At 32.9% G+C, this 15,581-nt stretch overlaps 3 protein-coding genes across 3 annotated transcripts; 1 reads left to right on the top strand and 2 right to left on the bottom strand.

Annotated features, from left to right (window-relative positions):
* The first annotated feature begins 3,879 nt into the window (after window positions 1–3,879).
* Window positions 3,880–8,721, top strand: LOC130807474 (tetraketide alpha-pyrone reductase 2-like). The gene is made up of 6 exons (XM_057672683.1): window positions 3,880–4,051; window positions 4,163–4,338; window positions 6,145–6,333; window positions 6,417–6,579; window positions 7,519–7,708; window positions 7,833–8,721. The coding sequence occupies exons 1-6, from the start codon at window positions 3,949–3,951 to the stop codon at window positions 7,972–7,974; spliced, it is 963 nt and encodes a 320-aa protein (XP_057528666.1). The 5' UTR covers window positions 3,880–3,948; the 3' UTR covers window positions 7,975–8,721.
* Window positions 8,722–8,866: 145 nt separating this feature from the next.
* Window positions 8,867–11,294, bottom strand: LOC130807473 (uncharacterized). Its single transcript, XM_057672682.1, has one exon. It carries the CDS (start codon window positions 10,943–10,945, stop codon window positions 9,218–9,220), a length of 1,728 nt encoding a protein of 575 aa, XP_057528665.1. The 5' UTR covers window positions 10,946–11,294; the 3' UTR covers window positions 8,867–9,217.
* A 1,791-nt stretch (window positions 11,295–13,085) lies between these two features.
* LOC130807472 (uncharacterized) lies at window positions 13,086–14,517 on the bottom strand. Its single transcript, XM_057672681.1, has 4 exons — window positions 14,473–14,517; window positions 14,308–14,395; window positions 13,813–14,232; window positions 13,086–13,734 (listed from the first exon to the last, which is right to left on the bottom strand). The coding sequence occupies exons 3-4, from the start codon at window positions 14,200–14,202 to the stop codon at window positions 13,213–13,215; spliced, it is 912 nt and encodes a 303-aa protein (XP_057528664.1). The 5' UTR covers window positions 14,203–14,232; window positions 14,308–14,395; window positions 14,473–14,517; the 3' UTR covers window positions 13,086–13,212.
* Between the last annotated feature and the right edge of the window lie 1,064 nt (window positions 14,518–15,581).

Genomic DNA, 15,581 nt, shown 5'->3' with positions numbered 1-15,581 from the left:
GGAAAACTTCCCAGGAAGTCACCCATCCTAAGATTGCTCTCCACCAAGCACGCTTAACTGTGAAGTTCTTAGCAAATGGGCTCCCTAGAAAAAAAGATACACCTTGTTAATATAAGTAGTCTATCAATCCTTTATCAAGCTAAATATGGGGTATTAAACATTTACACAGGGATCCTCTAGCCTTATGACAATTAGAAAAGTATTCTCAATCTTTATTACGATTTTATAATTATTTCGTGATTTCCACTTATAATTTTTCAATAAGTATTATATGGGATGAACCCATACATATAATTAGTTTAAAACTATAAAAAGATATCATTAAAAAATATGAGTGATTACTTTAAGCTTATAATTAATCTCTTAAAAACAGTAAGTTTATATTAGACTAACTTAATAGAGATAATCTCACTATATCAGTATGATCGTCTCATTATAGAATTTGTGATAATTTTATTGTGCAAATATATATATTTTCAAATTCATTAGTGAATAAGAATAAGAACCAAAGTCAAATGATTACTGTAACAACTCGACTTACCGTTGACCGGGTAAACAGGGTCATCAAAGGGTTTATTTCCCAAGAAACTTAAATCTCAATTCCAAAACTTGAGCAACGAGGTCATCAGTTCTAAAACATAGCTAAATCAGCTAATTCTCAATTCAATCATCTAACTAAAATACAAAGTAATCATAAAAATCACTATAAAAGTCCAACATAATCAATACAATCTAGTCTAATATACATTTACCAAAACCTAATACAAAACTACAAATTCTCACGTGCGCAGCTCAATATAACATCTATAGAACTCTAATCATCACCGCTAACCCATCATCACGTGAAGGAATTGTTTTATTACATGGGTATTTTACAATTAAATACAAATACTTTATGGTACTCATAAAGATATACATAAACCAAGATCGTCCCAATCTAATATTTATTTAAAATTCTAGTTTTGATTTCCAATAAATATTTTTGATTTTCAAATCATGAATAATGAAGGTAATTTTAACTCAAAATAGGAAGAAACTAGAATAAAATTTAACAGTAATTCAACTAAAAATTCTAAAGCCTCCATAGCATTCATTATCACATGAATCCTAAATCATACGTATTCATAATTTCCATAAATCAAACACGATCCAAAAAAAATAAATAATTGAGATTTAAGCAAGAAAAATAGCAAGTTGAAGTTGCAAAATCAAATAAAAGATTTAGACAAATGAAATACTCCCTCTACATATTTTATTTTAGTCCCTCTTAGAGAATTATTGTTAAATTATTTTTTTTAGTTGTCACCATATAATTTCACTTTAGTTCTCATTGAACTTATCGTTTCATCTTTTTTACTTATTTTAAATATATTTTATGATAACAATAATGTTAATAAAGCAACTTTATATACTTGTTGCAAATTAATATTATTGATAACATGTTAGCTTAAAAAAGAATCAAATCAAATATATATTTTTATTTTGTCATCATTGTTAAAAATAAATACTCCATTAAGTTTTGAATTCAATAGGAATCATAGGTCAATTGATATTATTAATTGCCAACACTCCTTTAGATATGATTATCATTTATAACAAATAATCAATTAAAAATTTAATTTATTATTTGTTTATTTATTTATAGGGTAAATTGTCAATAATAAACTAATATTTGCTTGATCCGTTGAAAATAAAAACATCTAATATTTATTTTTGAATGAACTCACTTATTAGATATATTTGTTACAAATAAACCGACCTAATGTTTATAAGTTATAACCATCTTCAAAGATTTATTAAGTCAAAAATTAGAATAAACAATATTTGATTTTATTTTCGGCAATTATACCGAATAAATGAGTTCATTTAAAATAAACAATAATTGAGTTTATTTTTATACAACTAGATGCAATTTATATTTAAGATAACCAACATATTATTACAATATATAAAAATTGAAAATGATATATACAACCTTAAGATAATAATTAGAGAAAATTATAATAAACTACCTATTCTATACCCCTCTTTGCAAAAAACTACCTTATCTAAAATTTTTTGCAAAAAACTACCTTATATAATACATTTCTTTGCAAAAGACTACCTTATACCGGTTTTTAGCATTTGACCGTTAAAATTAACCGTTGACTATCACGTGATAGTCACGTGACCTTAAAAAATCAAAAAATTAAAAAATAAAAAAATAATACTAGTAATAATAAAAAGAAAAATAATAAAAATTAAAAAAAAAAAATAATAATAATAATAATAAAAATTAAAAAAATAATAATAATAATAAAAATATAAAAATTAATTTTTTTTCAAAATTTTTTTTATAAATTTTTTTATTATTATTATTATTATTATTATTTTTATTATTATTATTATTATTATTATTATTATTATTATTATTATTATTATTATTATTATTATTTTTTAATTTTTATTATTATTATTATTTTTTTTAATTTTTTTTATTTTTATTAGTATTATTATTTTTTTTATTTCTATTTTTATTTTTATTTTTTTTGGATTATTATTATTATTATTATTATTATTATTTATTATTTTTTTTATAAAATTTTTATTAATAATAATATTAATAATAATTTTTATTATTATTTTTATTTTTTATTTTTTATTTTTATTTTTATTTTTATTTTTATTTTTATTTTTTTTGTTATTTTTATTATTTTTATTTTATTTTTATTATTATTATTATTTTTATTATTTTTTTTATTTTTTTTATCATGATTTTTATTTTTATTATTATTATTGTTTTTTATTATTATTATTATTATTATTTTTTTTTTTTTAAAAAAAATTTTTTAAGGTCACGTGACTATCACGTGATAGTCAACGGTTAATTTTAACGGTCAAATGCTAAAAACCGTTATAAGGTAGTCTTTTGCAAAGAAATGTATTATATATTAGGTAGTTTTTTGTAAAAAATTTTAGATAAGGTAGTTTTTTTGTAAAGAGGGGTATAGAATAAGTAGTTTATTATAATTTTTTCTAATAATTAAATAGAATATTGTATAAGATAGAATATTGTATTTTATTTATATGATTTAATAGGCCCATCAGAATTTAATGCGAATTACTATATTGTTAATAATTTTTAGTCATATTATTAAGTTTAAAACTACAAATTTAAAACTACACAAAATCACTAATCATAAATAAATCAAGCAATCAAATGCAATTTTTCATAATAATACAAAGTTTCATAATCAAAAATTGAAATAGAAAGATAATGAAAATAGTATAAAATTTGATTGGGGTTTTTTCATATTATTACTATCGGAATGTTCAATTGGAGCCAAACATGACAAAATTCACGCATACTTATAATAACAAAAATATAGAAAGAATGGTGGGCCCTAAATTCTGGGGCCCTGAGCATGGCTCCTGGAGCTTCCGTGGAGTAGCCGGGCCTGTCTCCAATTAATTATTTTAAATTGTAATTGATCGTTTAATAGAATAAATATAATAAATTAGTCTAATAGAGATAATTTTTTACCATGAGACAATGCCATTTAAAAATTTGTGTTAATTTTGTTCACAAGGGATTAATATAAAAAAAATAATTTGTAAATAGCAACCTTAAAGTTTAACACTTTTGCGAATTACATCCACTAAAATATCAAAGTTGACGACATTCAAGCCAAATCAACGAATCCCGACCATTTTGGTGATTGGAATTTTAGGTTAAGTGATCAGAATTACATGATTACTAAATGTTATAGATTTTGATACCTTAATAGCTTTAATTTGCAAAAAAATAAATATTAAAATTATAATTCACAAAAATCTAAAACTTTAAAACTATAATTTGCAAATTATTCAATTAATAAACAAACAAATAAGATTGTATTAGTATGATGTTAGACCTCAGACGGCTCAAATAAGAGTTGTTGTGTGAGCCTGTGAGGAGAGAAGGAAAATATGCTTTATTGTGTGACCGGAGGAACTGGCTTCATAGCCGGTTATTTGATTAAGGCTCTCCTTCAACAAGGTCATACTGTTCGTGCCACTGTCCGAGATCCTCGTACTTATCCGTTTCTTCTTCTTTACTGTTTTTTCTTACATTTGATTTGATTTCAATGATCACTACGAACTATATTTATTTGCTGATTTTACTACACCAAGTTTCTTTCAGATAATCTGGAAAAGGTTGGATTTTTGTGGGAACTTGAAGGAGCCAAGGAACGATTGTCTCTATACAAAGCTGATTTGTTGGTCGATGGTAGCTTTGATGACTGCATTAATGGAGTTGATGGAGTTTTCCACACCGCTTGCACTGTCTTTCTGCCTCATGGCTCCCAGGATTTTCATGTATGTTCCTTTTTTTCTTTAATTATTACAAGAGTATTCCCAATATAATTATAAACGTTTGCCTGTATTTCTTGATTTTGAATCGTTTCAGAAATTGGTTTGTTCTTAGGGTTAGATCAATAGTATATTATTAATATTAAAGCCACAAATTTAATTATAAATACTAATCTCTCATTAGTTAAACTCACTAATATTATGCATAAGGATTCTCAACTGAAGCCTTTCACTGACCCCTAGTTTTTTGCGGCTTTCCGATCACTCAACAATACTTCACACAAATACTAAGCCAAGGCTTGGAGTATCTATACTCAAGAAAAAATCCTGTTCATTTCTCTCTCAATGTAAAACAGGAGGTTTGTGCCACCCCAGACAAAGATATTATCCGCCTGGGCATATATAGTGCCCACTTGAGCACATATAGTATCGGAATGAGCATCAAGTTCAAGAAGAGGTGGAATTGTGGCTCGTATGGCAAGTCTGCAATCTCAAGCAATTAGGGTGCCTGCCTAGGCGAACTATTTTCCCTCCTGAGCATCGAATTAGGCTGCAGACCACTCTAGATAACCTTCATTCATACATTCATCATATACAATTTGAGAATCCATCAACTTAATATTAGAGAGCTTGATTGAGCCACAATTCAATATGGACATTTCTATTAGGGTGTTATCCTGTGCCCTTATTCATGTTAGCTATTCCTTTTATCCGGAAAGAATAAAAAAGAAAAAAGAAAAACAAAAATAATGTCCCATTTATAAAATGTTGTGATTGATTTATAATATAGTTTTTATTGTAATATCTCAAAATACCATTGAATATTGGAGAATTTCCTTGTTAATCTATAGGAATTGAGATTTTCAATCTCATCTCACAAGAGTAGTAGAAAGCTAAGTTTTTAATACATTATCGAAGCTCTATAGGCCATGAATTCATAATGCTACTCCTCCGTTACAATAAAATTTATACATTTTTTCTTAAAATCTTTTACATGAGGAAAATGTAATAATTTCATTGGGACAAATAATAATTTGCTATAATTGCAAATAGCAGCACAAAAATGTGGGGAATATATTTTCTCTAGCACCAATGTGGCAATCTCAATGGTGGGAACTGTTGCTGTAGCAATGTAAGGACGACTGACATTTGAGAGTTTGATAGATATCTAGAGCATGACTCTCAAGGATAACTTATAATTGATTCAAACTATAAAGGACGAAGGTGGTTCAATAAAAGGTGCATCATAATGTTGATGAAGACTTGGAGTATTTTTAGATAACATTTTAGGAAGGGGAGGGAGGGAAGTGTGATGTAATTTTATCTTGCTTGGGTGATTTAATTTGTACAAAGTATAAATGATTTTTTCCTTTGACACCCTCTCTTCATTTCTTTGTTCCTTTTTGCTATCTTAATGAAGGAAATCACCACATCCCTTTATTTCTCTTCCCTTCTTTACCCGCAATTTTTTTCCCTACCAAACATCACCTTAGGTCATCCCCTCCTTCACACCCGTCAAAATAAAACAAATTGTTCGGCTAATTAGGTGGCTATAGACTTCACTTTTTGATTGTAAAGTGAAAACCTTTGTATCCAATGAACCTCCAGAGGCCAAAGATCTTTTCATTAAGAAAATCTCATAAGAAAAATAGGATAAAAAAACATCAACTTGTGTGAAAAAGAAAGCAATTGACGTAAGAAATTATGCAAGACCAAATTTTTAGGAAATGTCTAGTTGCAAAATATTGCAAATTCATAATTTTTAAACTTAACTTTCTATTTAGAAAATTTTTTTAATGAAAAATATTGCAGGGTCTGATAGTTGATCCTTGTATAAATGGGACCAAAAATGTCTTGAATTCATGCATAAAGGCAAAATCTGTAAAGAGGATTGTGCTCACTTCATCCTGCTCTGCCGTACGGTATCGAGATGATGTCCAGCAAGTGTCTCCCCTAAATGAATCACATTGGAGTGATCCAGAGTACTGCAAGCGCTACAGTGTATTCTGACACTTCCTATAACTATTGAAGTTACATAATTTTTGTAGATTTCAGTCTTCTTACCAGTGATCTTCTTGATTCAGCTATGGTATCCATACGCGAAGACTTTAGGAGAGAAGACAGCATGGGAGGTAGCTGAAGAAAATGGTCTTGATTTAGTGGTTGTTAATCCATCGTTTGTGGTTGGTCCGTTGCTTAGTCCACATCCAACAAGCACACTGGAATTTTTACTTTCACTTACTAAAGGTGAATTTATGTTTTCTTTTTTGGCAAATAAAGTTATATAGATAACCAAAAAACATATAAAGTATAAGGGGATCCCCCCAAGAGGGACAAAAGGCACAAAAATCCTGAAAGCAGGCCAACAAACAAAGGCCTAAACAACCAAAACGGAACAAGCACAAACCAAGAAAAAACCAAAATACCCTCTGCAAAAAGAACCTGGAGTTAAAAATCTAGACTGCAAAACAAACCCTAATTCTACGACCAGGCCAACGAAGCTGGAAAAATTGACCCACGAAAAACAGAATGATGGAGCATTAAAGCATGGAGAATTTCTGTTTTCACCAGTCTTACTTATGCATATTACTTTCATTTCGTTCAATCTGCTTCTGAACATATTATTGGTGACATGTTTTGAAAATGACGTCTTAAAATTAAACTGTAGGAGTATTATTTACAAAAGTTCATTTCAAAGAATTTGGATGATTTTGCGGTGAATTCGACTCGATCATGATAACCTCAAAATCCTTTACGATACAGTCGCGATAAGGTGATGCAACCTTGTTTTTGAACTATGATTCTAACTTTCTATCCTTTCAGTTAGATTTGTCGAAGCTTAATTTTTCTGCAATTGAATGTTTCGATCATTCTGTTAACTGACTTTGATTAATCTAAGAGGGACTCATTTTTCCATATCTAAACTTACTTTAATGAAGCCTTGTTTATTAATCAAAGAACAAAGCCTCGTGATTGGTGTATATTGTAATGATATTTTTGGTAATTTTAACCTTAAGTCATTTGTCACAACTCATAACTCACATGGCAGTTGAAAACCTCTCTCTTGTAAATTCCCGACTTGTGGTCATCGTTAATATTGAGAAACAACCTCTCGGACACTTTTTAAATTATAAGATTTAATATGGATTCACCGCATTTATTCATTTTGTTACTGTTTGGGAATAGGTGCTCTAGGAGAGTATCCCAACCAGGTTATCGGGTTTGTTCACATAGATGATGTAGTCACTGCTCACATTTTAGCAATGGAGGAAGAAAAAGCGTCTGGAAGGTTAATTTGTTCAAGCTCAGTCCATCACTGGTCAGATATCATGAAGATGCTCAAGGAGAAGTATCCGATGTATCCGTTCGAAAGCAAGTAAGTTTCAGTGTTTTTAAAAATGTTTTAGGGTCTACTAAACTCCACCCCTCTACCCCAAATATGTGGTGTTTGTACATGAGCTACCTTTTATGACCACATGATGTTTCATTGTGATGTTTAGGATGAGCAGTAGGGTAGGAGACAACAACCCACATAGCATGGACAGTAGCAAGATAATGCTGCTAGGATTCTCTGGTTTTAAAAATATCTCACAAATGTTTGATGATTGCATCAAGAGCTTCCAAGATAAAGGATGTTTGTAATGTACTTCTATGTGGATCTGCCTTCATTCGGAGGTTGAAATCCTGTTGAATAATTTTACGATATTCACAAATTCTTGTATGAGACGGTCTTACCGTGAAGCATGCCACATACTTGGTTAAATAGCCCAATAGGAGAAACTTTTAACTTATGGATTTTTTATTTTGAGGTTGTCTCACCGTGACACGGTCTCATACAAGAAGGGCTGTAATGAACTGTATTAAAATAACTTATTAAATCATGTGTATTTTTTATTTATGTGAAATTGTATATGATGTTCGTACTAAGAGTTTAAAAATTGGACCACATGAAGATGACAGTTTTCTTTTTATTTTTCCATGATAAAATGATATGGAGAAGTTCAATTCTTTTGACGTAACCAAATTCAGACCTTGTTGTAATAATCAATTCTCTTGACGTAGAAGGTGTCAAGGATGTTTCATTTCATTGGTAGAGTTCAACTCGGGATAAACACCAATAGTATTTGATTGGACGAAAAACATTTTACTTGAAAAACAATTTTTCCATAAAACTATTTTCTAATGAATATGCAAATGATAATTAATTTTCTTTGGTTTGATTTAACGGAAAAGTGAAGAAAATTTATTTTCTCCTAATTTTAGAGAAATATGTACTTTAATTTTTCATTTGAAATATCGTTTTCAAACTGAACAAACAAATCAAAAAATGAAAAATTAGTTTTTCTGAAGAATATTTTCCCCTAAACACAAGAAATCTGGTAAGAGCCTCCAAGGGTACTACAGTTTCATACGTTTATAGTCGTTAAAACCATTCGCCTAATTGTTGGCCTTAACTCGACTACAACTGCATTCGTATATAGCCTACCTGAATTCCATCAATATCATCAACAATCTAGCGAATCCAACGACAAAATCGATTGAACTATTGCGTTGCAGGCTTGCAGCATTAACGAAAACAAGTTACAATTCATTTACAAGAACAAAGTTTTCAAGGTCAATGCCCGTTCATAACCCAAAAACTTCACAGTTAAAGAGAGACCGAACATTGCAATATACTACATTCCTATTTCAACAAAGCTTCAATACGAGAACATATGTACATCAAAAGCTTATAGCATCAAAAGGCCAAGCAAGTATCGGTCTCCATTATCAGACACAAACGCCTAAGATCGTGCCATTCGTTAATCTTGGTAAGGGCTCCAGAACTTATTCTGCGAGAAATAAAATGAAAACACAGGAAATCGTTCAATGTAAGAAGTTGCCCTTATTCGTTCACGATGCCAACCTTCACGGCTTCATCAAAAGTGAACGGTACAACAACCTTTAGCTGCGCCTCAGAAATACCATCACTTCCTTTGGTTTGCTGAACAATGGAATCCTCGCCTTTCACTCTCTTTTTTTCAAAAACTAAAGCGAGCAAGCCGTGAACTGCCCCATGTTCAACTTCACTCTTCAACCCAGACCAAGTGATTGCATAATCCTCCGAATTAACATCTAACATTGAAGTTGGAGAGCCATAAAGAACCTCGGAATCAGTCTTGTTAGGAGTAACTGTAACTTCATCATCATCATCATCAGGTCTGACCCTCTTCCTAGACTTAAAACATTGCTCAAAATGAGTCATTTTAATACTGCCCACATCCTTTTCAAGGGTTTCGTAAGAATGCACAATATGTTCAATCCCCGATACTGAATGAGGGATCCAAGCACTGAAGTTACTTGATTTTGTCATCCTAACAGGGCTAACACCAGTAGGCAACTCTACATCTCCAGATTCTTCATTGTTTATTGTCTTAACAAACCCCAAATTTGTAGTTTTAATCTTTGTTGACAAACCAGATACAACATCTCTTTCGATAAAACCGACCCCATTGTTTAGAGGTTCATTGGTGTTACCGGTTTCACATTCCCGAAACTCAGCACCTCCGGTTTTTTCACTTTTAGTATCCTTCACAAGATCAGAATTTGTAGACTTCATTTTTGCATCATCACCATCATCAAACAAGCCGGGAGCAGCCAAACCCACAACAATCTCCTGACCATCAAAACCTCGAGGTGCCTCGATGTTTCCACACCCACATTCATGTCTCCTAGAACGATCAATCCGAGCCAGTTTACGAGTTTTAAACGTACCCACCGAACTACAATTTTTCACTTTCGGGTGCCAAACTCGAGCTTCACACCTTCTACCCCCCAAAACCCTAACAGTTGAACATTCTTTTGTACTCTCTAAACCTTTAACACCATGAAAATCTCCTTCACAAGGTTCATTACTCATCCTCTCCTTACCCTTATATTTATCCTCAAATTCACCTTCTTTTTGCTTACAAACCCTAATAGCCTCTTCAGCAGTATCAAAAGTTCCCAACCAAATTCTATCACTTGTTTTTGGATGACTAACCCTAGCTCCCCATTTCCCTGATTTAACCCTCATTACACCAGCAGGAATCTCCTTGACTACAACCTCTTTTTCATCAACTATCTCTTCTTTTACAACAGTTTGCCCCTCAGAAATAGGCAAACCTCCCTTTTTTTCATCAACTATTTCTTCTTTTACATCAGTTTTCTCCTCAGAAATTGGCAAATTATCAGTTTGTAATTCAACAGAATTATTATTATTATTAGACTTCCTAGTCATTCGTAAAGCATCAAATTCAAGTTTCTTTAAGTAATAAACATCATAAGCTTCTTTAGCAGTATTAAAAGTTCCTAACCAAATTCTTACCTTATCAATTGGGTGTCGAATTTCAGCAGCATACTTTCCCCAAGGTCTCAATCGAACTCCCGGGTATTTGACCGCCTTTTTTGGCATCCTTGCAGTCGGAGAACCCTTAGCCATGGGTTTTTCCGATGCTTTTCTGCCATTTTTAATGGTAATTTCCCGAAGAAAACGCTTCTTTTTAAGGGGGTTTTCTTTGATTTTCTCATCTTCATCGCTTGATGATGAGTCTGTAGCATCTGGGTCTGTACAGAACACACGGAATTTCTTCATTGATTGCAAAAGAAGGTTTCAGAATTTTGGGTTATATTTTCACTCGGTCGAGAAGTTTCTAGAAGAAAACTTCAAATAATGGATAACATTTTTAAAGCCCCAAATTAATTTCAGAAACTAGAAAAGATGGGGAAATCCATTGGAGAAGAAAGGTAATGGAAAACTTCAAAGTTCAAAATTTAACTGATTTAACGAGAACAAGATAGATTTGAGGAGTTTTATATATTTATATTTCCACTTTCCAGGCTCCATCAATTCAATACAAGGAATCTACCCTGGACATGTTAAGATATTCCTCCCTCAATTATTTTTTTTTTCCTATTTTATTTGAATTTAATTGAATTTTATGAGCTTTATGATTATTCCCATCAAAAAGAAATTTATGGTTAATTTTTGAGTTTGGTTTATACTTTAATTTATTTAACATTTAATTTGGATTTGTTCTTTCTCAAAAAAATACCAAACAAAAACTTAATTCTAACATTTTGGTTTTATGTTTTACAAAGTAAATCACTAAGTTGTATAGCAATTTATCATAATCATTAAATCACCAAGTAAAATTGCAGTTCATTTATTACATAAAGCTAGAAATGAAACTTCTTTAAAAATAAATTAATATATTTTTGAAATGAATTGTCTTTTCCAACTGAGTAATCAGATTTTAATGGAGTAATAAGTAATTTACTTGTCTTTATAAGTTACATATAATTTATTTAATTTAAAATGAATTGTGACTTAGCGATTTAAATTTATTTTTAAAATTTTTTGTAGATAAATTAAAAGACAAATAACCACTAAGTAACTTACCGATCTTTAGTTTTTATTTTTTAAAGCAGATTTCAGATAAATCACTAAGTCACATTGACATGTTTTATAAATTGCTATTTAACTTACCAGTTTAAGTTTTAAAAAGTCATAAGTAATACTCCCTCCTATTCAGCTTATATGTCTTATTTCTTTTTATGGTCAAGTTATTTTAATTGTCCCATTTCTATTTTTGATATGAGTTTTTGACTTTTATGCCCTTAGTAGCTTTATCCTATTTTCAATTATACCCTCCATTACCCATACTAATTTTCCTCCCTTACATTAAAAACCCATAATATCACTCTCTTTCCTACCCTTAGAGTCCCACTTTTGACTCTCCTTAAGGGGTGAATAGGAGGGAGTAATATTCATACTATCATACGTGGACAATACGAAAAGAAATGAATTTTCTTTGATTATAAACTCATAAAATAAGTTTTTTTTAGACATAATTTAGCAGAAATATTATTACATTGAAAATTTAATAATAATGATATTATTTTTTTGAAAAAGAAAATTTTATTTATTAAAGGAAAAATTGTCAAAAAATACCTAATAATTTTTTTTCAAAAAGTACCTAATAAAAAAGTTTTGCCAATAAATACCTAAGAGAATTCTTTCTTTTCCAATCCAAAGAGTACCATAACGTTTTCCTTCAGTTGACCGTCAAATATAACGATTGACTAGTCCAAATCGAAAATTCTCCTTCCTCATCTTTAATTTCTTTTCCAATTTAATTTCGATTTTGAGTAAAGAGTAGAGAAAGAAGACAATGAAGAAATTAAAGATGAGGAATAAAAATTTTCGATTTTGACCAGTCAACCGTTATATTTGACGGTCAATTAAAGAAAAACGTTTTGATACTCTTCGAAAAAGAAAAAAAATTTATTAGGTATTTTTTGACAAACCTTTGTTTATCAGATACTTTTTGTAAAAAAAATTATTAGGTAATTTTTGACATCTTTTTCTGAGTCATTTCCCTAAATAATGTTTAAAAAAAAAAAATTTCCCACTTTACCTAATTTGGGAAAGAATTTCCCAGAATACCGTCCACGTGGAAAAGTCTTTTTTTTTTTTTTTTCAGACCAAACCGCCACTTGAAATGGCGGTTTACATAAAGCACAAAAACGCCACATGAAGTGGCGGTTTGGTCAAGGCAAACCGCCATCTCATGTGGCGGTTTGATCCCTGGTAAACCGCCACTTCATGTGGCGGTTTGCTGGTGGCCTGCAACAATATTTTTTTTTTCTTTCATTTCCCCTAAATAGTGAACGTAACCTGCATTAAACTAGTTCAATACCATCTATTTCATATTAATCAATTACGAACCAGCTTGATTTGAAAAAATTAATTATGAAAATAATGCGAAGATATATTACAATCATGAACATACAAAGTTAAAATCATACAAGAATATACAAGAAGTTAAAATAATATAAGAATATACAAAGTTTGTTAAACTACAACCCCCGGCCCCTTTTGTTTTGCGCACCGGTGGATGATGATGGTGTGAACTCGTCAACCTCCGCAATGACATTAAGAGTAGGAGCTCGTCGTTGACTAGCACGCTGATATGTGATAATCCTTTGCGGAGGCGATGGATGTGGCGGAGGAGTGTTGATGGAAGACGGGGGAACGAACGGCGACATAGTAGCGGATGTCGATGGCGATCTGGAAGACCGACCCTGAGTAGATGAACGCTGGCGGCCTCTTGTGGACCGAGAACTGGATCCTCCGGAAGAGCTACCTCGATGGGCTGAACTCCTTGGAGAAGGAGTGTGGAATGTGTCATCTACGTCGCCAATGACGGGTGGAGTCGGTATGAGGTACTCATAACCCGCTTGACTCAATGCATCGGTCAACGACGCATTAATGGAGCCTAAGGTCTGAGAATATAGCCGATAGCCCACGTCAACTGGCGATGTAGCGGCCCCTTGAATCGTGTCATTACATTGTATCAACACCGATCGGATGCGCTCAGCCTGTTTGTTATCATTATATTGTTAAAACAGTTACTTAAAACTATTACTATTTGTTATGAGTGTTGAAAGAAAACGTACCAGTAACGTAGATGTCGGATGGTAATGTGATCCTGGCTGCGCAAATGCGATGTTCGTTAGGCGTAATATGGAGATGCGCCTGTACCAACTCATGTACATAGCAGAGCTATGACCTGTGAAGTTATCTCCTCCAACCAATGTAGATGCTCGGTCGTTCCACGCATCTACATGCGATCTATGTCGTACGAGGTAGTTCTTGTCCCCAGTCCTCCGATCGATCGCATGTAGTTGACGTTGGGTGTCACAGGCTTGCGGAATTACCTGCTCCAAACCGAATTGACGCATGACACGATCCGGGAGATGTAGCTCGACGATGTCAAAGCAAATAAGAGGACAACGCGATCTCCAAATCTCGTGGCCCGATGTACATATGTGCGGTAGAGCTTCCATCTTAGCCGCTGTGTAAGGCTGTCATGTCATCTGTAATAGAAATCAATATGCTTAGTAATGTATACAATTTATTCATAACTAATACAAATAGTAAATGTTACTAACCTGCTCGTCCCGTTGTCGATCTAGTGCGTCCCTGTAGTAGACGAGAGTATGTGGGGAGTGGGATCTCGAAAGATATACGCGAAGCCAGCTGTAAACAAATAAACATTTTCATCTATCATAAAATAGTGAAATTATGAATTTGAATAGTGAATTGAGTGTTGCTACCTTACTGCCAAAGGATCCATCCCGCGCCAATGCTGTGACCCTAATATCGGTTCAAAATCATCCGCGTCATCTTCCTGATCATGTTGCCCATCCGGTCGAACCGTCCAAATAATGGGCCTCCCTATATGAATGTGCTCCCATGACCATATCTGTAACAACATCAAGCATCCACCCATGTCCTTGGCACCCTTACGAGATGCTCGACATAAGTTACGATACAGATACGCTAGGGTAGCACTTCCCCAACTGTACTCATCTACGCGCTCCAAGTCTCCCAGTAGAGGGAGATAGATCAATTGTATTGAGTCGCCGCTCTTGTCCGGAAACAAGATGCATCCAAACAGGTACAAAATGTAAGCTCGGGCTTGTCTGTCAACCGTCACATCATCTGCATCATCCTCAAGCGCGCTAAAATGCTGTCGAAGCCAAGTCAGCTTCAATGACGATCCAACGATGATCTTCGGCTGTGAGGGGTCTTGAGGGTTTTCCGGCCAAACCCCTAGCAGCTCATGTACTAATGCTGGCCAATTTCCCTCCCCATGACCAATGACTGCTTGTCCTTCAACCGGCAGTCCCATGATAACTGCCACATCTTGCAACGTGATCGTTGCCTCGCCAACTGTGAGGTGGAAGGTATGTGTCTCCGGCCTCCACCTCTCCACCAATGCAGTGATAAGTGCTCAATCGAGCTCTAAGCCCCCGCCCAACAACCGGTGAATGTATCTAAAACCAGCTAGCTCGACTACGTCTAATACCCTGTCATCCACCTCCCACCGTAACGTACTCGCCTGGTAGTGCTGACGAGTAACCAATTGGGCAGTGGAGCCCTCCCACGCAGCTACGCTCCTGTGTGTCGCCTGAAGCGTAAGCACTGATGGATCAACTGGGCCCGGCATCGCCATGATCGCTGTTACGTGTTTTTCATCGCCATAAGTGTTATAAAAATCATAAAAATATCATGACTTCCCTCGCATTATCCAAATTTGCAACCAATTCAACATGTTTTTCAATGGGATAATGATCTTTCATGTGATATCTCCACCAATTTGCTACCAATTTGCAACCAATATCATGACTTCCTCACCCCAATACACTATAACGGGAAGTGT

This window comes from Amaranthus tricolor, chromosome 3 (assembly GCF_026212465.1).
Source record: "Amaranthus tricolor cultivar Red isolate AtriRed21 chromosome 3, ASM2621246v1, whole genome shotgun sequence".
Lineage (NCBI taxonomy): Eukaryota > Viridiplantae > Streptophyta > Magnoliopsida > Caryophyllales > Amaranthaceae > Amaranthus > Amaranthus tricolor.
This window is presented reverse-complemented; position numbering and strand designations above follow the sequence as displayed.

Excerpts from the sequence above, each read along its gene's own strand:
- LOC130807474 (XM_057672683.1), top strand. The coding sequence starts at position 3,949 with ATGCTTTATTGTGTGACCGGAGGAACTGGCTTCATAGCCGGTTATTTG. Across the intron at positions 4,339-6,144 it reads ATGGCTCCCAGGATTTTCAT|GGTCTGATAGTTGATCCTTG; the intron begins GTATGTTCCTTT and ends AAAATATTGCAG. Across the intron at positions 7,709-7,832 it reads ATGTATCCGTTCGAAAGCAA|GATGAGCAGTAGGGTAGGAG; the intron begins GTAAGTTTCAGT and ends TGTGATGTTTAG.
- LOC130807473 (XM_057672682.1), bottom strand. The coding sequence starts at position 10,945 with ATGAAGAAATTCCGTGTGTTCTGTACAGACCCAGATGCTACAGACTCA.
- LOC130807472 (XM_057672681.1), bottom strand. The coding sequence starts at position 14,202 with ATGGAAGCTCTACCGCACATATGTACATCGGGCCACGAGATTTGGAGA. Across the intron at positions 13,735-13,812 it reads ATCCGACATCTACGTTACTG|GCTGAGCGCATCCGATCGGT; the intron begins GTACGTTTTCTT and ends GATAACAAACAG.